Here is a 27999-nt window from a genome sequence, read left to right as displayed (position 1 = left end):
GCATGGCCTGAGCCCCTTGGTCTCACCTTGCTTATGGTATCTTCCAACAGACTCAGAATTTACATCCTTTCAAAAAAAAAAAAAAAAAAAAAGAAGAAGAAACCAGAGGGGACTTTGAAGATGATCAAGTTCAAATTTTCCACTTTTCAGCTGAGAAAGATCAATCCAGAGAGGTTGAGTGAGGTTTGAGGGAGTAGAGTGAACGTGGCTTTGAAAACAAATGTCTTAAGGTGAAGGAAGGAAACCCAGAGGAGGCACAGGAGGAGGAAGCTGACTGTTGTGGGTTTCCGAACGCCTGCACGGTTGATGTTATGCCTTTGCCCCCCTTTCTCTCTATAACAACCACCGACGTTCATGTACCTACCAGGCATTGTTCTGAGTGCTTTCCCTAGGACAGTTCCTTGAGCCTCATGATTACCCCAGGAGGTAGGTGCTTATATTAGCCCCAGTTTACAGATATGGAATCTGAGGCTTAATGTTAAGGTTCAGGGATGTCCTAAGGCGTCCCAGTTAACAAGGCATCTGATTTTGATCCCTGGCAGCGTGACTCCAGGACCTGTATTCCTTTATTATTGTTCTGTGGTACCACTTTCATGGTCCTATATATGGAATATAGAAATATATGAAATAGACCCATATCTATTTTTTAATTTTTTATTTATAATTTTTAAAAGTTTAGATATCATTAGTTTATTATAAAAGAGAGACGGAAATTCTTTACATGGTGAGAGAGTTCAGAATTCAGTGGAATGGCAGCTTCCTGTGATGCCTTTTCAATAGTGACTTTTTTTTTCCAATCTACATATTTCCCAACAATGTCACGCATCGCCTCTAAATAAAAACTAATCCTTGTCATCTAGAACTATTTTCGTGCCTCTGTATCTTGGGGGAAGAACTTTATTTCCAACTTTCATGCTGACTGGTTGAATCTTTCCACCCCTTCCTTTAGAGCCTGAGCCAACAAGCTAGTACAGTTGTTGACAATACTTTTCCTTGATTTTTTCTGGAATCAGAATGCCTCCTTTGGTTATGGTTTTGGCTGCACTTCTTTCAACTAATGCTCCTTTTCCAACTACTACCTGGTCAAAAAGGGGAAGATATAGAAAGGTAGGTAAGTAGTTAGATAGGCCTTGCTTTTTCTCAGGTCCAATCAAAGAAAGGGGTGTTGTAATGAATATAGCTTTGAAAGATAACCTTATTAAAGACAATTTTAAAATGGAAGAGTAAACAATTAGATCCCCCAAAAGACAATTCCAGTTGAAATTCTGTGCAGAATATTGCAGAGAACTCATCTTCTTTCTAAACTATCAATTCTAGACATTCCCTCCTGACTGAGGTCTATTAGGAACAAAGCCTTTTTTTTTTTTTTTTTTTTTGGTGACCTCAGGATTTGTAAGAGATGTGCCAGCAGTCAACACATCTATCATTTTGTTGTTGCTCTTGTTAAATAAGTGTCACTACTCAAATTCAATATAAAAGAAATTACGATCATCAAGATGAAAAAGATCTGACTAGCATCCTTTGTCCTCAGCTCAGGAAAACACCACCGAAAGTGCTTCAGACGTGTCACCAAAGTTTCCAAGTCTTAGCCCAAAGATAGGAAAACCAAAGATACAGAACTTTCTAAATTTGTTACAACCTTCCAATCCCCTGGGGAGAACTGTTGATGTAAAAGCGATGACTGTTGTTGTCTGTCTGATGTTTTTTTCCCACCTAGAACAATCTAATCCTTTATTTCTGTTACTGAGACTGTGTTGAGAACAGGTCCTGTAACCCTGGGAATGAGAAATACACTTTTAATTTTTTAAAGGTACTTTAAAGTCAGTAAAGCAATTTGCTACTGGTATTTTAGAGAGAAGGATTTAATAAAAATATGATGTTCGCATCCATTGTACCCCTTTAAACCTTCCTGCTTACTTTGCATCTCTCTGCCCACCTAATGGGCTGCAGCCCGATATTGCCTTTAGATAGCACTTGAGGGAACACAAGATCATTACTCGGGGAGAGAACTAAAAGCTGTTTGGAGGTAGTCACTTCATGGTGGAATAAAACTAATTAATATTATCCCAATATGCCTCCTGTTACATCTGATGAATATGATCTTAAACTTGTACTTAAAGTTTGAGCAGCTTCATGTAGTAGGAATTTTTCTGCAGGAGATTTTGTTTAGCATTTGGAAGTGAAGTTAATTGTGTTGTAAATTCTTGGAGTGAGGCATTTTTGATCCCAACGGGTAGAAAACTAGAGTAGAAATAAAAAGTTCTGGGTTCTGGACCCAGTCCCTGTGTGAATTTGTTGCCATGAACCTCTGCCTCAGTTTCTCTATCCTTAGTATGTGGATGTTTCTTACCCTATCATAATATATAACCAAGATTTTCTCATGATGATTCTTAAAACCACCATGTGGGATAGGATAGATGTCATTCGTTGTCGTGTTACTGATGAGGAGACAGACTGACCACATTAGGTAACTGAAGTTCCAGCCTCGGTAAGCGGTGTTTGGATCTTCTGATAATCTTTTCTCATTCTGGACTGACTTCTCCTGTAGATTGCAGTTTTGAGATTTATTGAGTAAAATCAGTGAAGCTTTTGCAGTCTTTCATTCAAGACCTCCTCGGATTGAGAGGAGGTATTTGATGCTGTAAAAATAAAACAAGACAGAGCAGAATCACATTAGAGTCCTGCTGAGACAGAGCAACGTTGAAGTTCTTGTGAACTTCCCCAAGGAACTGAGGTTGAGCTTCTTAAACGGGCAGTGTTTTGGTGGTGACATCAGGGCAGGGGTGAGGGTGGGTGGGGTGAATGGCAGGGAGTGAACACTTCACAAGCCCAGGTGCTTCTAACACTGAAGAATTGAATTATATGATACTGTTTTGGACAATAAAAGTGATTTCTGGCCATTTTCTCAAAATAACAGTACAGGAAAAACCATTCTGCCTGATTGATTTACAGAATACCGAGAATGATGGAAGAACACTGTCAGAACTGAATTATTAGCTAAAAAGCATTGTCAGTTAGGTTTTCAAAGTATCTTCATACTGGCCTTCAACCAATGATGAAGGCCTAAAAATTGTTAATTTTGAAATAACTTCAGATTTACAAGAAACTCATGCAAAAAACACAAAGAATTCTTATGTACTCTTGGATTCTTCAAATAATCTCAATAAATGGATCATGATCAGGAAATTAATATTGATGCAATACTTCCCCATCTATAGACCTTATTCAAATTGTGTCAAGAGTCTCACTAATAATGTCCTTTTTCTGGTCCAGGATTGATGTAGGATCACATGTTGTATTTAGTTGTCATGTCGTCATAAAGTCCTTTAATCTGGAGTAGTTAGTTCCAGAGTCTGTCTTTGTCTTTCATACTGTGAAGCTAGTCAATTCCTAGGAAGCCCTTCTCTTTGGGATTGTGTACTATTTCCTAAGGGCTACAGTCGGGTTATGAATTTGGGTAAGAGTACCATAGAAATGGTGTTGCATCCTTCTCAGGCCTCGTATGAGGGGGCACATGATTGATTTATCCCATGATTGGTGACTCCGACATATGTCCTTTCAGCTCAGGTTCAGGCTGGTATATTTATATACTTTGCACAATAATATTTTCATTTATATATGCCTTTGTTTATTTGGCGACTAGCGTCTGAATAACAGTGGACTGTGTATGACTGTTCAGCTCTGTGAAGGATAGGCTGAAGTTAAACATGGGACCAATGGGTTTGGTGTCCTCCAGAGTTTTGGCAATCCAGGTGGGCAGAGCAGATAGTCACAAGTAGTTGAAAAATGTGTGAGAGCATCATGGCCTGATATGTGATTTTTTTTTTTTTTTGCTGGGGATCACAGTAGCCACGGCGATTTTCTTAGAGTGCTTATTACAACATGACTGTAGTCTTTCCCATCAAACAGATGGTGTGTTCCTTGAGGGCAAAGATGATGTCACTCATGTCCCTTGGACAGTGCCTGACGCCATTGTGCCATAATTATTTGTTGAAATAAACTGAGAACTGAGCAATGTTTCAGAGCTAATTAGTAGAAAGGTTTAGTGTCTCATTCCCTACATGGTGGATGTTCAATAAATACCGTGGACAGACAGGTTAGAGAGGACATATCTGGACACAGTATCTATTGGTCAAGTCAGAGGAGGACTGGTTCTCCAGGAGCCAGTGAGGTAGTGATGGGGGTGGGAGGGCAGGAGGGAGAATGAAGGTGTGAGGAGAGGGGTAAGGGGAATGTTGAACATGTGTGTAGAGATGGAAAGGTAGCTTCCTTGAAGGGGATTGAAAGCAGAAGACTGAGAGGCAGTGAGACATTTTCGATGGCCTGCGTTTTGCCCAGCCAGAGGAAATGAAGGAGGAAATGGATGTTAGGAGGACAAGGCTGAGAACCAACCAGCTGTTTTCTAGGTTGCTTCAGTGGGGGCAAATCAGAATGTGTGTGTGTGTGTGTGTGTGTTGAGGGGTCAAGGATGGAAATTTGAGGAAGTTGAAAGGGCATGAGGGTATGGTATGCGATAGACTCACTAAAAGAGTGGTAGATGGTTTCTGACTGGAGGGGCTGCAGGCACTGAGAGAGGCACAGAAAGACTCCTGCAAGGGAGTGAAAATTTGGGTGCCCAGTAAGGGACCACTTGGCAGGCACCTGTGGGAGGTTTGAACGCCAACTAGTTTTATCAGTGGAGTGAAGGGGCTAGAGGCAGGAGGGATAGCGAAAGGATGAGCACTAGGGCAGGGGACTACAGTCTGGGAGAGGGCACTGGGCAAGCAGACTTGAGAGGCGAGACCATGGGAGGGCATGGGTTGGGATTCAGGGGAAGGAAAGAGGAGCAGATGGAGGGGGGAGGTCTTGGTGGTGGGCAGAGGTGAGGCTCTTCTCAGCCTCCATATGAAACCATTAAGTAGACAGATAGAGTCTCCGTCTTGGAGGCATCTGTAACAGTCCTGTACCCCTGAGCCCTGAGCAATGACTTGGGTATTAGAAAGAAAGATGGATGGCGGCAGAGGGCGGGTGGTGTTCAACTGAGCAGCTCATTTGGTTTTGAACTTTGGTCCTTGGTTGCCTTGGCCATTTTCAAGTTGGGCCCCTCCTTCCTCCCCCTCCCCCAGCCTAACATGTAACATGACCTGTTTAGGGGTGCCCACCTCTGCTCTCTGCTTCTGGGGTGAAATGTGATAGTACTCGGTTGTATTCCTTTGTGTGGAATACTCCATTCCAAAGACTGAAATAACTTAGCAGATTTCATTTCAGCTAGAAGTAAAATCCACTCCTGGTGGGTACTCATCCAGGCTAATAGACCCATCAGGTCTGAACTGCCACCAGGTTCCAAGGCTGACATTTGGGATCACTGGGCTAGTTGAGAACGCGAATGAATCTTTGGGCTTGGGTCCCTTCCTGAGTGATTCTGACAGCCTGGAATCATTTGGGGTGGGGTTGAGGGTATGTGCATGAAGGCTGAGGGCCCAATGGGGGTATCTGTTGGGGCTTTTGTCACTGCCACTGGTCCTACACCCTAGAACTACACATTTCCACTTAGGTGACAGGCAGACCGATTGCACTGGAATGGTCCTTCTGGGGTCTTTTAATAGCAGAAAGATTCAGCAAACCAAGCAGAGGAGAAAGAACAATAGATTTTGCCAGCTCCCAGTTTTACCTACTCCACCACCTAGGGACTGAAAATCCCGCCGTGTTCCTCGCTGTTTCTCGTGTCCTCTGGTTGCCCCAGGCGCAGATGGCCTGCCCCATCGCTGGCTGATCTCGTGCTGCTGGTGCTCGCGGCACAGGAGACGCCAGCCTGGCTCTCCTTGCACAGAGCTGTGGGCTCCTGCGCATGGCCATAGGTAGTAACGTTCTCAACCTTCCTTCTTTTGTTTTTTCTTTTCAACTCATTTCATTGCCATCACCCCCTTAATTTGAATCTTTCCTTTTTTCGATAGTTGTCCTGTACTGTTGTTTTGTTTTATCTTTCATTGCCTTTCCCTCTGCAGTCAACTCTCTGACCTGGGGACTCCCGCATCCTCCAAGCAAGCCATTTCCGAAGAAGGTGACAAGAAGCCACGTCGATTTACGCCTCCTCCTCCTCCTCTTCCTCTTCCCTTGCCTGGCCCCCTCCTGAGCGTGTGTTTCAGCCAACACAGGAGCCTGGATTGTGGAAAAGCCTCTACTGCGACTCAGCTCAGCTCAGAGAAGTCTTGGGAATGGCCTAAGTTTGTGCAATAAGAAGATTTTTTTCCCTTTTTTTAAATTCTTCATTACATTTTCTTTGAGTGTCTGTGAGAAAGTACCCAGGTCAGACTGGAATTGCTCTACAATAGAAATAACTGAACACGAACAAACTGATGAAAAAAAAAAAAAAGAGTTAACTATTTTATTTATTTCAATATTTAAAAGAAAAAGTGCTGACGTGGCACCGTATTTTTGTTTAAAGTACCTTCTACTTCGAAAGTTAAAAGCAATTTTGTGAAGACACGAAATCAAAAGAGTACTTAATGTAAAATAAAGACTGCCTATTAACTCTAAGGAAAAATACCCCACATTTTTAATAAGAAAATAAAGATCAACTCTGCTCTCTCAGGCTTTTAAAAAAGCCATTCATGTATGTGCTTTAGGTATTTTTATTTCTGCGAGTTGGTAAGTGAGGAGTGATTGTTTTTTTTTTTTTTTTCCCCTTCTTCAAAATTCTGTTGAAAGTGTTGGTGATGTTATATGGTTATGTGTTAAGACGTGACAGAAATAAATTAGCCACAAAGGCTATCAGGAGTCTCTCCACTCCTGCCCCTCCCCCCAAAACCCCCCTCTCCCCGCCCCCTCCCCGTTAGCGATCCCCATTTATCTGGATGTCAAGAAGCAGCTCTCCTTCTGGTCGTCCTGTCTGATGAGGCCTAGTTCAGAAAGGAATTCCATCTAGTGATTAACCGTATCTCTGCGAATGCCACATTTTCAAACACAGAGAGCTTTGTTTTAAAATAATGCAGTGAAGAGAGAGAGAGAGAGAGAGAAAGGACGACAAAATATACATCAGCTGAGGTGATACTCACTTGGTCGCCCAACAGCTTCCAGAGGAGACTGGCAGAGGGAGCCTTCTGCTGATCTGGCTTTGGGGGGCCTAATGTTCTAGAGTGTCCCCAGGGGCAAGGAGGGCCAACCTGAGTGACAGAAGCCTCAAGCTCAGTTGCTCTTGGGGGTGAAGGAGAAAGGTGCTAACGTGTTCCCTTGTGGCCATGTGGGTGACAGTGAACGTGATGGCTATGAAATGTCATTCATCTCTGTGTCTGTGGCCTAGCAGAGGAGCTGGGCTGACTGGCTGGGCCGCTCCGTTCTACTGCAGGTCTTCTGTGTGCCCACGTTCTTGACCTTGTCTCACTTGCGAACAGTCATCATCATGAACGCACAGTCTAATGCCGGATACACCCTCATCAGCAAGTCCTTGAGTTTCAGTGTTACTGAAATGGGTCTGAGCTTGCGAATCTCTCTTGCCTTTGAGAGGGGAGATTGGATGGCACAGACGTCCTGCTAGCCCCTTCAGCTTTCTCATTGAAGGCCGGTCCCGAGGGGAGCTCACGGAGAGCGTCTTTGTATACTTCTGAAGCCCTTTTCGGTGACATTTTCTGATAGAAAAGGTCCCTTTTCAAAATGCTAATAATTATAATAATAACCCACTCTCCAACGAACTCCCGGAAGTTATAATGTGTAGAATTGTGATAAAGCTTTGCATAATGTAGGGTTTGTATCAAATTTGTGTAAGTTTCTGTTAAATAAAAGTCTGTTTCCAATGCTCCTATAGCATCTCTGTAAATTTTGCTTTACTGACCTCATCCTACTTGAGTTTGACTTTCATACCGTCTTGAAAGGCTTCTGCCCACTTTCACGCCCAAGGTGTGTTGAACCTTATTGTTTTATTCAGAAGTGGAGTGCAGAACGGTGGTTGCCGCTGGCTCGGCTGACAGGTGGTTGGTTTGGGAAGTGAATGGTGCCCAGAGCTGGTGCCAGTACCTGGTGTCTGTGTCCAGAGTTACTGTCATCGACCCATCGTCACCACGGCCATTGTCACTCTCTCCATGGAGAACCTCTTTACGTGTCCAGACTTGATATACCTGTCGAATGATGCTGATATATCTGGGCCAAGAATAGTTTGGCATAAGAACGCAAGATTTAGTGTGTGCTTGGAAAAATCTGGGAAGTGCTTGAGAAGTGCTCTCGGTATAGTGTCCCCATGCTGCCAATCGGTACAGCTGTCAACCAGACCCTATGACAGGTCTCTTCTTGTGTGTGGAAGTGAATACTTTTCTTGGTTGGGTGCTCTAGGTCAGGTGGAACCAGACCAGCCTTTCAGGCCATGTCTTGTCCTCTGAGCATTGTCACATTGTGACATTTATTATGGGCATATAAGTTTCCCTAGCAGTTAAAAGCTGCCCCCACCCATGTACTCTCCTTAGAGTTTTGTTTTCTTTTCATTGTCATATAATACGCATTATATAATATGTACCATTTTAATGTTCAGTAGCATTAAGTGCATTCACACTGTTGGACAACCATCACCTCTGTCCATCTCCAGAACTTTTTCATCTTCTCCAATGGGAACTCTGTGCCTGTTAAATAGAACTAACTCCTCATTCTCTCCTCTCTTGAGCCCCTGGCTACCCCTATTCTACTTTCTGTCTCTGTGAACAAGGCTGCTCTAGGTATCTCATATAAGTGAAAACATACGGTATTTGTCCTTTAGTGACGGCCTTATTTCTCTTAGCATGATGTCTTCAGGGTTATCTCTGTTGTGGCAGGTGGCAGGATGTCCTTCCTTAAGGCTGAGTGACATTCCATGGTATGCATACACCACATTTTATTTATCCACTCATCTGTTGATAGATACTCAGTGTAAATCGGTTTTTCACATTTATTATGTTATCACCCGGTTCCTATAGTGACTTAAATTTGAGACACTAGATACAATTCAGAGGTCACCAATGGGATTAAATATCTTCTTAGGACGGAAATTGCACCTGAAGCCTTCCTTCTAATTTGTGACCTAGAAAAGGGGACCTTGATTCTGGTGAGCAAACATTTTCTCTGTGTAAAGTAGATCTTACCCCGTGACATAGGCTCTCTTTGTAGGTATTGTCTTTGGGCTGCTTTTAGGGATAAGATGTCTAGCGCGCAGCTGTAGTACCAGTGCAAATAACAAGGATTAGAGGGGACCCAGTAGAGTCATTTGTCTTTAAGGGTGGACCATGAGGTTAGGGAGTGCCTTTTTCAAATGATAGTGAGTTGTTGGCAAAGGGTGCATGCATTTTATTTCTGTAGAGGGTCACTGATCAAGAGAGAGGTGGAAAGTATACACGTGAGCCAAAGAATGAGAAAGAGAAAAATCACTTTCCTCATCCATTTGGAAATATATTAGCTCCTGTCAAAGGTTAGTTCTGGGGTCAAATTCAGATGCCTACAGAGCAGGTATCTTCAGTGAGTGAAGCAGGCCAGGCATGAGAAAATTAGCAGAGCCAGGGAAAGGAGGCAGCCCTTGACACTCAACCTTAGGACATGTGGAGACCCTAGGCAGAGGGAGGGAGTATATGGAGCCAGAGAGCACCTACACTTTGAATGGGACAGCTTCTACCAGCTCAAGGGATACTACCAGCAGGTATGGGGCTTAGAGTTCTCGGGCTCCAGGTTTTTTGAGAGGGACCAAAAATTCAGAAATTTTGGTGAGATCTCCCCAAAATGTTGGTAGTAAATTGAAAACACTGAAAATCAGTTTTGTGTGGACAAAACTATGAGTGTGTATCAGACACCCTTTGATGACTTTGGGACAGCCTTCCCCAAGGGCTCCAGTCTAGGTAAGGTTGAAGTTGAGGATGGAATGCCTTGACCAAACTCCTTCGCTTCACCAATCGATGTGTCTAATGGTAACCTGACTTAGAATTGTTATGTGCTGAGCATGGGCCTCTGGGTTGGTCTCTGGATGGAGCCAGGTCATTATTGAGCACATTAGGAATTCAGAATGAAATTCTAGTAGAAGATATTACCCTATCCAGTCCCCCTCCCTCTGCATGTAAATGAAAGGGTTTCTCTTTAAAACCCTGGGTGGGACTATACAGTTTAAAGATATATATATATATATCTGTATAGTTTATATAAATATATATCATATGATATATATCATATGATATATATTATATATACATATATAAATATATACTTTTCATATCCATTTAAAGATTATATGTATATTTTTAAAGATTTTATTTATTTCAGAGAGAGAAATCTTGCACATGAAAGAACATGCAAACTTGGGGTGGGGGAAGGGGCAGAGGAAGAAGCAGAATCCTGCTGAGCAAGGAGCTCAATGCAGGGTTTGATCCCAGTACCCTGGGATCATGACCTGAGCTGAAGGTAGATGCTTAACTGACTGAGCCACCTAGGCACTTCAAAGATATGGTTTTTATTCCTTATCTTTATTTTACTTTATTCTTATAGCTGACCAGTCATCTGTTAAATCTAACAGTCATCTGTTAGTTCACATTCCTTATACCCTTCTCTTCTTTTCTGAGATTTCCAAATTACTCCATGTGACTAGAACTCAGTTATAGTTTTATTGTATCCCCAAAAGAGCAAATTTAGAACTAACTTTGATTAAAAGAAATATATATTTGAAAAGTATATTAGAAAAGTATATATATATATATAAAAGTATATAAAGTATATATATTTATATACATATCAAAAAGTATATATATATAAATGTGTGTGTGTGTATATATATATATATATATATATTTTTTTTTTTTTTTTAATTAGAGAGAGGGAACTGGGGAGAGGCAAAGGGAGAGGGAAAGAGAGAATCATAAGCAGGCTCAGTGGCCAGTGCCCAGCCTGACATGGGACTTGATCTTATGACCCTGAGATCATGACCTTAAGCCAAAATCAAGAGTCAGATATTTACCTGAATGAGCCCCTCAGGTTCCCCTAAGTAAATATATATTTTACAAAGCGTTCTCTGAAATGAGATGCATAGAAGATACAAAATACTGAAAAGAAATAAAAATTCTGGAGAAATATACATATTTACATTATATATATTATTTATACATAAATATATACATTAAAGATTTTATTTATTTGAGAGAGAGAGAGAAAGAGCATGGGGCAAGCCGAAGGGGAGGGAGAGGGACAAGCAGACCCCACACCGAGCGCAGAGCCCAACGCGGGTGCTTGACCACAGGACCCTGAGATCATGAGCTGAGCAGAAACTAAGAATTGGATGCCCAACCAATGGAGCCACCCAGGTGCCCTGGGGTTAATGTATATTTTGTATAAAAATATATATGTCACCCCAGAGTTTTTGTTACTTAAATTTTTCTTAAGTATTTCACATCTTATATGCATCTTATTTCAGAAGACACTACAACGGAGAAGATATTTCATGTGAAGTAGCATATACAAAAACCAGTCACTTGGGTCAGGGTTGTTTTCTTGCTTTATTTCCTTTGGTCCAGATGAGGAGAAGGCTATTCCGAATAAGCAGTTTGTTTTCCCTTCGCTTTATAACAGGGACTCTGTAAACTTTTCCTGTAAAGGGCCAGGTAGTAAATATTTCGGCTTTGTAGTCCCAATGTCTGTTGCCCCGATTCAGGTCTGGGGTTGTAGCATGAAAGCAGCCACGGACAATATATAAAAGAATGGGCACGGCCGTCTTCCTATAAAACTTGATTTATAGAAATAAGCTGCTCGCTGGTCCAATTTGGCCCGTGGGCCATAGTTTGCTGATCCTGACTCAGAGAGTATTATACTGTTAAATTGGGGGGTAGCAGTGGTGACATTTAAGGCCTTTTCTAAACATCAGGGCTCAGAGAAGAATTTCACATCACCAGGGGAAGGGCAAAAGGTGCATTTCATGATCAGTAGCGTAAGCTGTATTGAGGCCCATAACCAAAAATGTTTTTGAGCCAAAATATTAGATCACAAGATGTTAGAAATCCATTAAGTTTTCTAGTTTTGGTGCCGAGTCCAGACGACAATAGTACGGTGCTTACCACAACTACCTGTGAATAATCCAACCAGTTGACGTCCTCGCCATACATAATGGTGACTCTTGGAGGTGAAATGACTAACATCATTCATCTCTACCGACTTAAGTATGAAAAAGGGCTAAATTTAAAATAGCTGAATTCAGGCAAATGGCTCCTAGGAGCTAAGGTCATGATTTGGGTACAAGGTAAATGATAAAGGACATATTTAGTAGAGCCCAGCTTGGGCGGCGTGGGGTTGCTGCAGTTAAATAAATGGCCTCTTTCCGCTCCCCCAATGGCTGTGGCTCCCTGAAGTCGTTAGTGATGAGGGGTGTTGAGGTTGTCGCTGAGGTGCATGTCTACCTAAGAGCTCCGACGCTTGTGGTCACATTCAGAATCAGAACACTCCTTCCACTCAGTACCTCCCAGCCCAAAAAACTGATGAGTGATCGTCTTTCCTAAATGGTAATGAAGATTCCTGATGCCACACCTACTACAGAATCCAAACCTTCTTGCAAGTGAGTGTGGGATGGTCCTGACGGGCCGGTCATGCTGGGAAGCAGCAACCTTCCAAAATTTAACTAAGAGATGCTCTTCAGCCAGTGTGAGAGGACATTCCCTTGTTCTGAGAGAATGAGTCGCTTTTCAGAAGTCAGGGTGTGTGTTAGGGGTGCTTATTGCTAAGTTCCCTAAATTACTTCCAAGTTTTCTTAATAGGGTTCAGGTTTGCAATCAGTGTGTTGTATGTCTGCTCCATTTCCTCCAAGTTCCACCCTGTGATCATACCCAAGGTCACCCAGATGTTCGCTTTTAGGCATTGACTAGAAGGAGAAAGATTCTAGTGAGAAAACAGTATGTTTTATATTTTGAATAAATATGGCTCAAGGAGCACAACCTCTTGGTTACCTGATCTTTCCTTCCACCAGAATAGGAACTATTTTGGTGAGAGGTGGTAACAGTGGCCACCAATGGTTTAGTACACGCTTGACTGATGTGATTACGGTGACTGTGCTGTTAGGGATCACCTGGCAAGACACCGTCGTCACAGATGGACCTGGAAGTTCTAGCGGAACTGGCTGAAGGAGCAGCATGCTGTTTAGTTTTAAATTAGCGAGATGCCAGGCTGTGTTATACTGGGTACAATGTGCAAGGGCTGGCAAGTGCTTCTCCACATCTCCTTAATATTTGACACCACTGTGTTTGAATGCACTGAAAATAACTGGGAAAACCAAAAAGTACAGAAAAGAACCTTAGCATTAATTAAAGGGATGAACAATAGAGCCCTTTAAGAAAAGGCGAAAGGATTTGGGGTTAACTTGGGGAAGAGGATTGGGGCCACTTAATAACTATCATTATGTGCATCACTGAGACAAAAGACGATGATCTTTTTGGTCTCTAGAGAGGACAAGAGAAGTTGGGGCTGACAAACAGTTCCTTTGACATCAAGAATTTGTGACTATTGAGGCTGATCTGACCTCACTGATAGCCAAACACTTGTGCGTAGGAGTTAGGGGTGTGGGCTAGATGGTCTCTCAGGTCTCGCCAAGTTTGGCAGTGCTCTGAATTGTAGTTGGGGAACCTGCAAGGTTGGTGTCTGACTCACCACCCAGGACTGGGGAGGCATGGGGAGAACTGGTCTTATGAATGCATATTGTGATCATGAACCAAAATTACATTTCCAGGCTTGTTCCTATTCATACGGAAGCAATGTCACAGGGCTGTGTGGGGACTTCCATTGTTTGGGTAATGCGAGACACCAGCTGGAAAGTGAATGCAGTGGCAAGAGACGTTTTCCTCCAGAGAAATGTTAAATATGTGAAAACCGAACAGCGAGAAGCAACTGGAAAGGACAGTAAGGCCGAAAGGCCCCAGGAGAAAATAGTTTTGCTGACAACTCCATCTGAGTTCTGAGTTCCAAGCCAGTTCTCATCTCACTGGGCTCCCCCATACCCAGCATCATCATCAGGGCACAGAGTTCGTCCTTGCTCGTAGGACCCAGATATGATTCTCAACTTGATTTTGGTTGAACAACTTCACCAATATTCATGGTTGTCTGCTCCCCTCTCCCCAACTTTGTAGGTAAGGGAAGAAAGGTCTTATTAAAAGATAATTTTATAATTATATGTATGAAACAAAAACTCTGTTGGGAAAGGCTGTGGTCAGGCTTCTTTCTATATTAACTTAGAAAAGAACTTTTATTGTTTTGCTCTATGTTTGATTTGAAGATGTAGGAGGGATTGTACTGTAATTGTTGGTGTATAAAGTCAACTTTCTGAGGACCTGAAATATAAAACAGGCTGGGAATGGGGAGAGCTTGTGTAAGAATGGGTGAAGGAAGGACGTGACGAGTTTTTGGCTTTAACGCTTAGGCTGAAATTTCTCCTTGGCTGAGTGCTGGGATCAAAGAGACTGGCAGTTTCCAATCCTGAGATGTTCTTTAGTTAAAATAGATTGTTTTCCTTCCATAGACATCAACCTTTTTGTCCGTAATTGAGAAACAGATCAATACATTTTGGCCACATACTGTTACTTTGTATAATGACCCTCCAGTTATTGGTTTGCTTTATTCTCCTGATCAATTAATCAAACACTTATTGAATGTCTTCTATGTTGCAATCCCATGCTTAGTTTTGCAGGGTATGAAAGAGAAGCAAAGGGGAGTTGAAACAAACTTCTCGGGGGTACTTTCTGTGTAATAGTACACAGCCAATAGGCTTCTTATAGATGTTAGCTTGTTAAAGCCATCTATCAGTCTTTTCAGGTTCAGATTCCTATTCTTATTTCACAGATATGGAAGTTGAGGCTCAGGGAGATTGAGTTGACAATGGCAGTTGTCATAGCAGGTAATGTCTGATCTTTCCAATCGAGGATTTTCTGCCTCTGGCCCTCTCCACTGTTTAAGTCATCTTTTCTGTTCATGGAGAGAGGAGACAGGTGGCTACCATATTATTCAAGATGAGGCCATTTATAATTAAGTGCCAAGTTGGTACAAAATGTGAGTGCCATACGGGTTGAGCGAAGGGGGTGGAAGTAGCAGGACCATGAGTACAGTTGGAGTGAGCAAAGAGAAGACAGGCCATTGAACGTGGGATGTACCTGAGCTAAAGCTCAGAGGTGTAAACTGCACGGTGGCGTTGCAGGCAGAGTGAAGTGAGCCTGAGTGGAGTTGGGGAAGGTCCTGGGCTGTGGAGAGAAGTCAGAGGAATGCACAGAGCAGCCATGTCTTGGTGAGGCTGGATCCACAATGCTGGAAACAGGAACGATGAATGGGATGTTTGGGATGGCTATGTGAGGACAGCCAAGCTCCACATCTAGAAATTTGGGTTCATATACTCTTCCCTACCAGACTGTCTTTGACCCTGTTGTGACTGTGGGATCGTACCCCTTGGTGGTGGGGGGGGGGGAGAAGAAGTCAGGATTCCTTCTAAATGACCTGCGATGGAACCCCAGGGTAGCCTTTCTTTTGTGTGATGCTTGGCCAATGGAAGAAACGTTCATCTTGCTGAGTATCAAATGATTCCGTGGGCTCTTTCTACCAAGTATTATTCTGAAACCATTTTCTAGTATCTCCGGGTTTGTAACACATTTGAGGAGGAGTGTGGGCTATCCTGAGAGGTTGGTTGGCCCTAGACAGCTTTGTATCTAAGAGACTAAAATTTGGGATCAAATCGATGCATGTCCTTTTTATCACTTTGGAGTGAGTTGACTTGAAAAAGTGTCCTTTATACCTACTAGTCATTGAATGGAGTTGAGGAAAATCAAGGAGAGGGGGCTCAGATTCTGACCATTGCCCTGGTTTGGGGGAGGGGGGTGCAAGCTCGTTCTGGCCCCACTGCCTGCTTATGCTTAGCCATTTTCCATGTGGAGGAATCAAGAAGTCCCAAGATTACAGTTCCTGAGTCCTCACACCAATTTGGACCTCCTGTGCTCATGTCTCCCTGCTTCTTCTCATTGGTGGGTTCTTCACTGGCTCCCAGGGCTGAAAGAGGTATAGCCCTGCGTGGAGAAGATGCACTGTGAGTCTAAAGAGTAGGGCCATCTTCTCTGGGTGGCCAAGAACGGTTGGCATTTCCACCAGGCTCTCCAGGTTAGTTTCCTAGCAGCCTGGCTGGGTTACTATCCCACTTAGCAGGTGCATGGGCCCAAACTCAGCAGGGTTAGGTGACGCAGTCAGCATCGCAGGGGAGGGGAGAGCAGGGGCGGGCCCGTGCTAGACACTAGATCTCTCGTGCATTTGCCTTTGCTTATCATTTGCCTGAAATGTTCAGTGGCACTTGTGTTGTTGCGGGTATGTCCCAAAGTGGCAGAGCCCTGGATGGAGAGGGTCACCTGCTGGCACCGAATTGAAACCCCTGATAGAGGAATATCCATCTTCTGAGAAAAGCAATACGATGCCAGCTTCTGGATCCACCCCTGCCTCTCTCCCCCACCCCCGCGCTCTGCCCACGCAGACATTTACGCAGCACCCGGGCCTCATGTGGCACCGTCTCACCAAACCCTGTCGAATTCTGTTTCCTTCCTCTACCTTTCAACTGTACCATTGCCGCAGATCCGGTAGGGCCGGTGCTGTGCGGCGCAGTGCTAACTGCGGCGGGTGCAATGTTCTGTGTCTGTTTCATGCTGCCACCTACCTCACCTACGTACTGGCTTGCAATTTCACCGTGTGCCCTGCAGAAAACACCCCAGGCCTGCCTCTAATGGCACATTAGGTCCATCACAGGCAGCTCTCAGAGTTGATTTTGCCCTACAGAGGTTGAGAAGGTTGGCTTTAAAAAAGAAGTCCCTGCCTGGTGATTGGCGCAGAGAGAGATCTTCTGAGACAGCAAGTTGCCCTTCCTGCTCCCTCTCCATTAATTCCAGGAAACTCTGCAGCTCGCTCTCCCCTGCCCCCATCCTCTGGGCTCTGAGCTGTGCTAATCACAGCTCATTTCTGCTGCATGCCTCATTTGGGGGAAGAGCACTCCAGGGCTCCCAAAGTATGAACGGGGAAATTAAGGACGGTTGGCCAAATGAGTCACCCTACCGTCACAGGGACAGCCCTCCTCCTCCCCCAGAAGGTCCCGGTGCCTTGTTCCAGGATTTACTGGGAGAGGGTTTCTCCTGGGGCTTTTCCTCTGGACCAGATGGGGTTTTGTATTGTAAAGGAGAGAAGGGACACCAGGCTCCCTGACCAGTCACACGCCATCATGTGTTCTTCAGTCTTGTCACCTCCTCTAACAACCCTGGCATGTTGGGCCCATTTTATAGCTGAGGGAAAGAGGAGGAGGAATGACAAGCAGTGACGTGCCTGAAACTTGGTAGACGCACATGTCTCTTTGACTTCAAAAGCCGGTGCTCTTTTGTTCCTTTCTAACCATTGACCCGGGAGGGGGCCCTTCTGCATCACGCCCCGTCCACTTATTAAACCAAGAGCTCTGGGCTTCTGTACACTCTTGTTTCCTCTCCCCCAGCCTCCAATGTGAAAGTATACTTTTTTTTTTTTTTTGTAGGAACGAGAGTCTTGCTGGCTCCTGGGAGAATCCATCCTGGCCGGGAGTCCTGTTACCCCCTGGCCGGTGGGCACTGTGGGTTTAGCCAATATGCTAATGAGCCTGCATTTCCCAGCAAGGGCTGACTGGGGCATTGCAAAGCGCCAGCTGCCCTGGCCAGGCTCCCCTCTGCCAGGCAGCTCTGTGGGACCGCACTAGGTGTCTGTGCATCTGTCCGGAGGGGAGAAAGAGCTTCCTCTCAATCCCAGACAGGATACTTGTCTTCTCCTGGGGCTTCTATGCTTCTCATTACCTCATTTGAAGGCTCCAGGCATCATCTGGTTGATCTGCTTCCGAAGAAACTTCTCTGTCTTGGCAAATAACAAAATCCAACCTAGTTTATTAGTCCGATGAACTCCAAGTTCCACGATACCATTTAGGTGAGAATGTGCCATTAACCAAATGAACAAACCTACCTTTTTCTTCCATCCCCCTGTTTGCTTGCCTTTTGTCCAGAGGAATGTTTCTTAGGAGGGTCCTTTTTCTGGGAAAGCCTTTAGAGTTATCCCCGTTGGGACACTTCTCTCACCCAGGAGGCCGTGGAAAGGGAGCTGGGTGCAGAATGGACAGCACCCAGGAATATTTGGGCCCCAGGGTTTTGATGTGCATTCATCCTTCTGGAAGGCAGGGTCAGGGAGGAGTCAGCTGGCGAGGCCCCAGGGCCTGTTTTTGCTGTAGTGGCTGAACAGGAGCAGGGGCGGCCCCAGGAGCAGGACGCCACGATTCCAGACCACCTGACTTACACTCCCAGGAGCCAGTCCACGCCATAGAAAGACCTAGGAGACCCGGGTCAACCTTCCAAGGGGCCTTGCTGCTTCCTTGCCCCATGGCCCTGGGCTGGTCACCTTTGGGGGCTCTGTGTCTTCAGGTATTTGGAGAAGGGTTTGGCCCTGGGTGGTCCTAGGCTCACTGTGGTGCTGACGGTCAGAGGCTCTGAGGAGACAGAGTCAGGAACCCGTGAGGGAGTTAGCTGGTCTGACAGACTAGCTTTGCATTTTAACTGTGGCTTTTTGGACGTCAAGTTTTTAAGCCACGGGGTGGTGGTTCAGTGGTGGAAGTTCCAGGCCCTGTTCCAAGGGTTTGGGAAAGAGAGATGGCAGTTTGTACCTTACCCTGCCCCCCCCCATTACTGGTTATGCTGTGGGAGCCGAGGCCTCCCTTGTCCTCTCTGTCCCCACACCCCTGTGAAACCCCGCCTGCCCAGATCCATCCGTCTCTCCCTGCTTGGAGAGGCAGATGGAGAACTGACTGGGCTTGGTTAGACCAGGCATCTGCCATGTGGCGCCCGGGACCCCTGTGGGGGGTGCACCTGCGGAGAAGCCTTGATATGTCACCCAGCTCTGGACCTGCAGAGATCAGGCTCTGTCATCTCACAGGCTGGGCCCATTCACAGGAGGCTGCATTGGCCCCGACTGCCACTCTGTCCGAGGCTGCTGGGTGCAGAGACCAGGCCTCAGAGGAGGAAACAGACAGTCGCTGCCAAGATTTCAGAGCTTGAGGAGCATGGAGGCCTGAGGCTCTGGACTCCAACTTGAGTGCTCTCCTCTTTGGACCTCCTCCTCGAGCTATCCTCTCTATGCAGGCTCTGTACCTCCCCTTTTGGTTTTAAGGAGCTAATTAGCTTCTTTGCCTTAAAGCTCTTCCAGCTCCTCACCTTTAACTCTGTGAGGGTCAGGTTTGGAGGTGGCCTTGACCTGATTTTGCCCTGGGGTAATTCAGGAGTGCCTTTAATCCAGGACCCTGGATTAGCTGTGGGGGCTGGGATGACACGGTCTCCCAGATCCTCACCCTACTGCTGACTGCTCCGATTCCTCTCGCACTCCCCAGCCTGGAGTGTGAACAGGGGATGGGGTCGTGGAGAGGAAAGCAGGACCTTAGCACAGGAGGGCAGCCCTCTGACTGGAGAAGCCCCCGGATGCTCAGAAGGTCCAGTGCTCCCTCGAGAGTCGCCCATTGGCCCTTCAGCCTCCTCGTATGAGGTGAAGGGTCTCTCCATGGTCTGTCTCCTGTGACTCAGTGGTGTGGTAGCTGTTGGCACGGATGTTGGGATATGAGGCAGCCGTGCATTGTGCTTCCACCCACTGTTCGCTAGGACATCTTGAGTATATTCTCCCCTACTCTGAGCTTCAGCTTCTGTAAAATGGGGACAGTGACACCTGGGTCACAAGTTATTTCAAGCATTAGAGGAGGACGTGTGTTCAAAGCGTCCAGCGAGCTCTCAGGAAGCAGATTGATAAATGGGAACTGTTCGCAGTCATAGTGCTGAATACTCTTCTGGGGAAGACTCAGAGAGAGTTGAGTTTCTACATCTTTTTAAGAATTCAGCCAGAATTCTTGTTGTGTCTCCTGAAAATGTAAGAACCCAGATCTCTTTTCTGGGTTCTTATTTTCGTTCTCTTACCCGTTCCTTCCTGCTCCCTTCTTTGTCTCCCGTCTCCCTCCCCACCCCATGTCCTTCACCCTGGATCTACTCGTTCTTCCTCTTACTTCATCTCTCCTCTCTGTTCTCACGATTTCTAGAACCTGTGATCACCTCTTTACTTATTCATGGTCCCACATGCATCCTGGGAGTTCTGAAAGCTGGTGTCATCAGCTTCCCTGCTTGCTATGAGTTCTACCTCCCAGCTCCATGAAGATACTCTAGCTCCCCCGCAACTGCAGGTTCCACTCCTGTCTTTAGGGTCCCCACCCCTCTTGAGATGGAGATTTTCCCACAGTGATCCTCCGCCATCTTGGATCTTTCTTACTTTTAGTCTTGGAGTTCCCAGCCACCATGGCAGGTGGATACATGAGTGTGGAACTCAGGGCACAGGTCCTGAGAATTTGAGAATGACACGTGTATAGATGATATTTGGGGGCAAATGAGTTTGAGAATGACACGTGTGTAGATGATATTTGGGGGCAAGTGAGTTTAACTTGATAAAGATAAGGGTCTAGAGTTAGAAAGAAGAGGAGATTCCAACAAAGGAGATTGATCAGGGATAGCTGGGATGGTGGAAGGAGGACAGGAGAGTGCAGAAAGGGGGTGGAGGGTGCTGGCCCTTTCGAGGAGTCAGGTTGAAAAGAGGAACAGAAATTGGGTCCTTGGTCAAGGGGATGCTCAGTCAGGAAAGATCTCTTTGAAAGACGGGAGCTCTTCCCACGTGTTTGCATGCCAGCAGAACTGTTGACTAGAGAGAGAAATGGATGCCAGAGGAAAGAGCAGCAGGAACAGAGTTCTCAAGGAGGCATGAGAGTTTGGGATCCAGGCACCACTGGAGGATCAGCCTTGGGTAAAAACTGGGAGAGTTGGTTTCTGATAATAGGAGGGGCGCAGGTGCAAGGGGCTGCTGGGGGGAGGCGCGTGGAGAAGACAAGACCGTTCTATTTTGATGACAAGTGTATTTTTTCAATGAAATAAGGAGAGTGTGAGGAAGTGATACAAGCTCTGGGAGACTGGAGAAAATGGAAAGGTGTGGGAGAGTGGTTTGCCCAGGGAGATATGGGAGTATTGCCAAGATTTGTGGTGGCCATTTCAAAGGAGGCTGGTCAGCACCATGACTGGGATATAGGCACAGAGCGGGCAAGGCTTGGGCTTAAAGAGAGAGGGGGTCTGAAGATATGTGCACAGTTGTGACTTCAGGGACAGACGTGGAGTCTCTGGATACAGGTGTGCAAGAAGCAGCACAGGGAGGGTGGTGCGTGGTAAGGAGTAGCAGTCGGAGCTTCCAAGGAGGGAAGGAAGTTGCCAGGGCACTCAGTAATGGTGACCCAGCCTCTGATGAGCTGTGCCCTTCTGGTGTGGGCTCCCCTGTTCTTTTCTTAAGATGGTTAAATAGACGGTAAAATAGAAAATGGTGGAAAGCAATGCTTGTTCTGGGGCTAATTCATTCATTGTTGCAAGAGTGCGGTTTAGTTAGCCTGCAAGGATGCTCAATGGTTCGTAACAACACAATGGAAATGCCACCTTAACTCTCCTCCTAACACTGGGGTGGGCACTTGGGTTTGCTCTTAATTGACACAAAAGAAATTTTCTGAGCGCTTCGTTGTCTAAGGGGCCTTATCTTGGGGAGACAGTGTATGTTGCCTGTCTGCAGCCCCTGAGAGGAAGCGAGGGCCTCCTGTTTATGCACGGGACCCATGGGTCTCTGGCACACAGAACTGCTATCTGGAAGATGTAGCTTATGCCTGGACACCGGCCAGTATGAATTGATGTCTTTTGCATCCAACAATCACAGGACTGTCTGAAACACTTAAGAGTATGTCAACAGTAGGCTATGAGGTTGAGAGAAATGCAGAATTTCTGGGAATGAGAATAGAGGCTGTTGGTTGGTGCCAAAACAAAGCAGAAGAGTGGTAAAACCTTGCTTTTTCTTTTTTGTTTTTTTAAAAGTGTTTTCTGGTTTAGCAAAGCAGTAGCACATACCCTGTTGCCGTGATCCTCACAATTGAAGGATGAGGGCAGGAAAGGTTCTGGAGCCTCATTCGACCAAGGCGGACTCAGGATCAGAGTAGCTGGTGGACTTGCCTGTGGTCCCATATTCCAGCATCGTGGCATGGTTTGCTGATGTGCGGGAGCCTTGAGGAGAGTCTAGGAGGCAGGGGGTCCCCAAGTGTGGCCCCAGGACTCCCACCCCTGTCAGGATTTGCATCTTCCCTGGTGGTTCTTATGGGCTCTGAGGTGGGAAAGCTGCAGGATCACCACAGTGGCTTTGCTTTGGCGTGGGGACAGGGGGAGACCAGTGACTCTTGCCTCTCTGAAGTCCTTGTGCCCCAAAGGAAAAGAAGAACTTCCACCTCAAGGCAAGGAGCATGAGAGAGGTGGAGCTGCTTGGGAAGGGGGGGTTGGGAGATTAGGCAGTGTACACGGCAGTAGATAGGAACCAGAACAAGGGTACCAGATATGATCAGCCGGCATGGGGCCTTGGCCACAAAGCAACATTAGACTCACCATTCCTCTTCCAGCCTTGGAACTCTGCCTCTGACTGTGGCTGCAAGGGACTTCTATGGGAGATCATGGGCATCCTTCCTAACGTCACTCAGAGTGGCCTAGTGTGGGTGCCGAGAGTATGCGCTGGCTGTGGTCCGGCAATGCCCCCAGCCTCTCGGCACTTGGGTTTCCTTGTCTGCTTTGGTCTTTACAGAAGTGGGGCTGGGCTTGAAGGATGAATACAAATTCCAAAGGCAGGCAAAAGGTGAAGGTGGTTTTTCGTTGATTCTTTTTTTTCTTATACGAATTACCAGTTTCCCTCATTCAGTGAGAGTTGTTTGGGTGGAGAGCCAGGGAGAGAAGTCAGATTAGAGAGAGTGAAGACTGAGTGGGGATCCCAGAAAGAGAAGGGGTGGATTTAGGGCAGGGCATCTCAAAATTCACCGTGCACACGACTCACCTGGGGATCTTGTTAAAATGCAGATTTAGGTTCGTAGGTCAGGAGTGGGTGTTTCTAACAAGCTCCCAGGTGATGCTCAGGCTGCTGGTTCATGGACCCCACTTTATGTAGCTGGAGTGTAGACCATCTGCTTGACAGGTTTGGCTGTGAGTGGGAACTGAGGGATAGGACAGAGAGACCTTTGTGTGCAGAAGTGTGAAGTGTAAGAAGAACAGGTTTTGGGGGTGGGGTGGGGAGAGGGAGGAACTCAGCAAGTGTTTTTCTGTGTGGCTGTTGCATGCACTGCAGTGGTAGTTGGGTCAGTGGTCATGAAAGAAGATGAATCTAAAAAAGGCAGTTGTGACCAGACAGCAAAGAGGCTTGTAATGCTAAGGAGCTTAGTTCTCGCCACAGGCAATGAGACACAGAGGAATTACTTAAGGAGGGGTGGGTTGATACTGCAGGGGTGCTGGAGGAGTTTTAAAAACTATTAACCACTATTTTTTAAAAATCTCTTTAAAAAGGATCTTTCAGATCATTTTCTGTGAAAACAGAAGTATGTGGCTGTGGGAATACAGCCTCTTCATCCAACCACCAAACATGGCCACGGTCGGGTTAGTGGTCCTAGTTGTTTGGATGGGGCTCTGACTCTGAGAAAGGGAAACAGGAGTTAAATATTTGACCGGTGAACTGCTTCAGGCTTGAATCCTTAATTCTCACAGGAGGCTTTTAACCTATTAAGCTTATCAGCTTCTGGCTCAAGGGAAGCCACTCTTTTCCTTTTATATGAAAACTCAGCTTGGTAAAGGTTGCTTGGAGGGCGGGGTAAGAAGGATCCAAAGGTCTCAGCTGTGAGGCTTGGAAGAGAATGTTGAATTGATTAGTGATGTCTGCTGTGAGTATGGGATGGAAAAGTGGCATCTGTGCCACATATTTATCTCTCTCTGAAGGGAAGTTAGGTTTATGGTGACTCTCGTTCCCATCCTTCAGGTGAACCAGAGCCATATCAGAGATGCTCATTTCATTTTCCTGGTTATGGAATGGGAGTTGACCGCCCCTTATTCAGAAGGGACTTGTGAGTCTTCCAACAGTTACGAGGCTCTGGTCCACATTTACAAACTACCAGCAAATGCTCTCCTGCTGCGGTACTCTAACATCGATGGGTGTTATTATCCTGAATAAACTACTTGTCTTAAAGCATCATTTCTATTAAATCTGAAGACAGATGCTGATACCTGGAAATAGCCATTGATTTGCTTTCTCTTGTACTATCTCAACTCCCTAATTTATCCGGAGGAAAAAATAAAGCCCATGTAAAATCAACTCTTCTAGCTTTCTAAGTAAACAGCGAGATCAATCTTATTCATGAATTTGTTGGATAAATGTTTGTTTGATTATAAGGAAAGGCAGATTAATCTTGAATGAGAATTGGGCTGGTGGAAAATGATCTATGAGCTGGACCGAGTGACCAAAGACGCAGGAGGAGTGCAGAGCTGGTAGTGCCTTTGCGCTGGAGGTCGGAAGCAAATGCAGGGACCAGACTGTGCTGGGTTTTAATGGAATCCCATGGAGCCCAGGGATGTTTCTCCTTTGAGCAGTGTTGGTTCAGTGTGATTCTTGTTTCCTTCTTGCTGAGGGTGTTGAAGGGCATTGGGGACCTTGGGGGCTCAAGGGGCTTTGGTAGGAGGCATCAGGGGAGGCTAGCTGTCACCACTACCATCTTCACTTTCCATTCTCCTGACATCTCGATTTGGAGAGGGAGCTAGTGACCCAGAACAATTGGGAGGTGAAGAGGGAAGAGGGTTGGGAGCAGTTGGTGAGTCTCTTTTGGGACTTTAGGGTGGAGGATAAGGGTGATGGGTGTTGTGACTGCAACACAGTCTGGTGAATGTGAGGAGGGGAACTCTGTCTGTCTGCGATTTTGTTCTTCTCCTAAATAAAGTGAAAAAGGAACACTCCTGTCCTTTCTTGACTTGACAGTGTAACGGAGGTGTCTGGGCCTGTTATGAAATTGGCTCTGGTGTCCAGACATCTTTTTGTGCTTCTCTCAGAGGCTTTGCCAGGAGAGCCGATGAAGGGCAGTCCACTCAGGGTAGCTCTAGGGAGGACTTGGACAGCCGGCTCCATGCAGGAATAACTGGCCAGTAGGACTAAGTGGGATGGTGAGGAGGGAAGAGGGGAATGATTTCTTTCCTCTGTAGCCCCTGGCAGAGGAGCTGTAGCTAGTGAGGTCGAGGACCTCTGTTGAGATTCTTAGGAGCCAAAGCCCAGTAATCCCACCAGAGGCTGCTGGCTCACTTCTGGCAACCTCCAGGGTCCCTTTGTATGGGATGGACTGGCTTACTCCTGGGCCATTCTTCCCCAGGGATTTCCAGGATTCGTCCCTGAGAGATGGTGAGGACTTGACACCTTGTGTCATGTGAGGAAGCCCGGCTTTCTGAGAGATTTTGCTTGAGGTATGGAACACTGAAGCCAAAAAGACCTTAGGGGAGAGCTAGTTCAACTTTGGGTGGTACAAATTGAGCAGGCAGAGGTACAGAGAAATTCAGTGACCAACATCATTGTGCCTTAGCCAACTTCTTGTGAATAAAAGGGCGAAATGCTGTTATATTTAACATCTCAAAGTAAGAAGCTGAAATGATGCTGGGCAGCAGCATTTGGGTCACCTTGGATGTCATCTTGGAACATCTTGGAACACCACCATGTAGTGAGAGACCGCAGGGTGAAATAAAGGGTCCAGAGGACTAGCGGGTGAAGACATGGATGCTAACCTATCCTGTCTCCACTGCTTGCTGGCTGCCTTAACCACTCTGAGCGGCAGTTCCCTCGCCTATGAATCAGAAATATTTTTACCTGTCCTGTCTACCTTACAGGGTTGCTGTCCCTGCAACAATGAAATCAATAGTTTCATCAAATGAAACCATGACTAGAAAGCTGCTTACTTGAAAATGCTAGGAGTAATGATCATTTAGCTATGCGAGCACTGCTCCCTTTTGGCCAAAATACTGGCTATAGGTTGTTGCTCTGCTCATATAGTCTAGTGAACTTCCCGGAAGTCCCTGACTTTCTAAAATGGGGGACTCGTTCCAGGGAACCTGATCAGAAAGGTTGTTGGAGGTGAGAAGTGGGCTCAGGAAGGTGGAAGGAGGGTGGAACAGGGTGAGGGTGAGGCAAAGGAGTAGAGGACAAGATGAGAGGCCAAAGGCAGCAGCTTGTACGGTGGAGAAGGGCTCTTTGGTCCACACGTCCAGCAGGAAGCTGTGGATGTGCTCCCATTGTGTTGTGAGTTTTCACACCTACTCATTTCTTTTTGTAGTCATCCCTACATCATCCCTTAAGTTATCTTTGTTCCCGCTCTTAGCTCTTTTAAAGAAGATTTATTTAAAAAACAAGACTCTCCTTGGAGAAGAGGAAATGAGATAAAATCCCAAACCCTACTTCTGCCTTTATTATTCAGCCCTGGGCCTCACTGTGGCTGGGATCCTGCCTAGGCAGTAGTCCTATCAAATGTCTGGCTTTTCTAGAGCCTTCCCCCCTGACCCCTTACTTTTCCTCCTTTGCCAGTTTATTAGTTATCTCTTGCTGTGTAACAAATTGCTCCCAAACTTAGCAGCTTAGAGCAACAAACATTAGCTCATAGTTTCTGAGGGTCAGGAATCTGGGAGTGGCTTAGCTGCATGGTTTTGGCACATGCTCTTCCTCTTTTTTTTTTTAAATTATTTTTTAATTTTTATTTACATATAATGTATTATCAGCCCCAGGGGTACAGGTCTGTGAATCGCCAGGTTTATAGACTTCACAGCATTCACCATAGCACATACCTTCCCCAGTGTCCATAACCACACCACCCTGTCTCTCTCCCCCTCTCCCCCCAACAACCCTCAGTTTTTTTTGTGAGATTAAGAGTCTTTTATGGTTCGTCTCCCTCCCGATCCCATCTTGTTTCATTTATTCTTTTCCTAACCCCCAAGCCCCCCACATTGCCTCTCAACTTCCTCATATCAGGGAGATTATATGATAATTGTCTTTCTCTGATTGACTTATTTCACTAGCATAATACCCTCTAGTTCCATCCACGTCGCAAATGGCAAGATTTCATTTCTTTTGATGGCTGCATAGTATTCCATTGTATATATATACCACTTCTTTTTTGTCCATTCATCTGTTGATGGACATCTAGGTTTTTTCCATAGTTTGGCTATTGTGGATATTGTTGCTATAAACATTTGGGTGCACATGCCCCTTCAGATCACTACATTTGTATCTTTAGGGTAAATACCCAGTAGTGCAATTGCTGGGTCATAAGGTAGCTCTATTTTCAACTTTTTGAGGAACCTCCACACTGTTTTCCAGAGTGGTTGCACCAGCTTGCATTCCCACCAACAGTGTAGGAGGGTTCCCTTTTCCCCGCATCCTCGCCAGCATCTGTCATTCCCTGACTTGTTAATTTTATCCATTCTGACTGGTGTGAGGTCCTATCTCATTGTGGTTTTGATTTGTATTTCTCTGATGCCGAGTGATATGGAGCACTTTTTCATGTGTCTGTTGGCCATCTGGATGTCTTCTTTGCAGAAATGTCTGTTCATGTCCTCTGCCCATTTCTTGATTGGATTATTTGTTCTTGATTGGATTATATGAGTTTGAAAAGTTCTTTATAGATTTTGGATACTAGCTCTTTATCTGATATGTCATTTGCAAATATCTTCTCCCATTCTGTCAGTTGTCTTTTGGTTTTGTTTACTGTTTCCTTTGCTGTGCAAAAGCTTTTGATCTTGATGAAGTCCCATAGTTCATTTTTGCCTTGTTTCCCTTGCCTTTGGTGATGTTCCTAGGAACAAGATGTTGTGGCTGAGGTCAAAGAGGTTGTTGCCTGTGTTCTCCTCAAGGATTTTGATGGATTTCTGTCTCACATTGAGGTCCTTCATCCATTTCAAGTCTATTTTTGTGTGTGGTATAAGGAAATGGTCCCGTTTCATTTTTCTGCATGTGACTGTCCAATTTTTCAAACACCATTTGTTGAAGAGACTGTCTTTTTTCCATTGGACATTCTTTCCTGCTTTGTTGAAGGTTAGTTGACCACAGAGTTGAGGGTCTATTTCTGGGCTCTCTATTCTGTTCCATTGATCT

At 45.6% G+C, this 27999-nt stretch overlaps 1 protein-coding gene across 8 annotated transcripts in view; it reads left to right on the top strand.

Moving 5' to 3' along the window:
- The window catches only part of DPF3 (double PHD fingers 3), a 262662-nt gene that overhangs the window by 201394 nt on the left and 33269 nt on the right, over positions 1–27999 (top strand). For 3 of the 8 annotated variants that reach the window (XR_014312417.1, XR_014312418.1, XM_082733503.1), the window contains one exon: positions 5985–6587. The exons of 3 other annotated variants lie outside the window; for them this stretch is intronic. Coding sequence is in view for 1 of the 5 variants with exons in the window: in XM_082733503.1 (XP_082589629.1) it covers positions 5985–6112 (128 nt within the window). In the remaining 4 variants the exon portion in view is untranslated. Of the gene's footprint in view, positions 1–5984; positions 6588–27999 lie in introns of those variants that run through there. 2 more of the 8 variants (XR_014312419.1, XM_082733504.1) reach the window with 1 other exon arrangement.

The sequence above is a fragment of the Mustela nivalis genome, assembly GCF_964662115.1.
Source record: "Mustela nivalis genome assembly, chromosome: 6".
Classification (NCBI taxonomy): Eukaryota; Metazoa; Chordata; class Mammalia; order Carnivora; family Mustelidae; genus Mustela; species Mustela nivalis.
The sequence above is the reverse complement of the archived record's forward strand: the minus strand, read 5'-3'. Positions and strand labels throughout refer to the sequence as shown.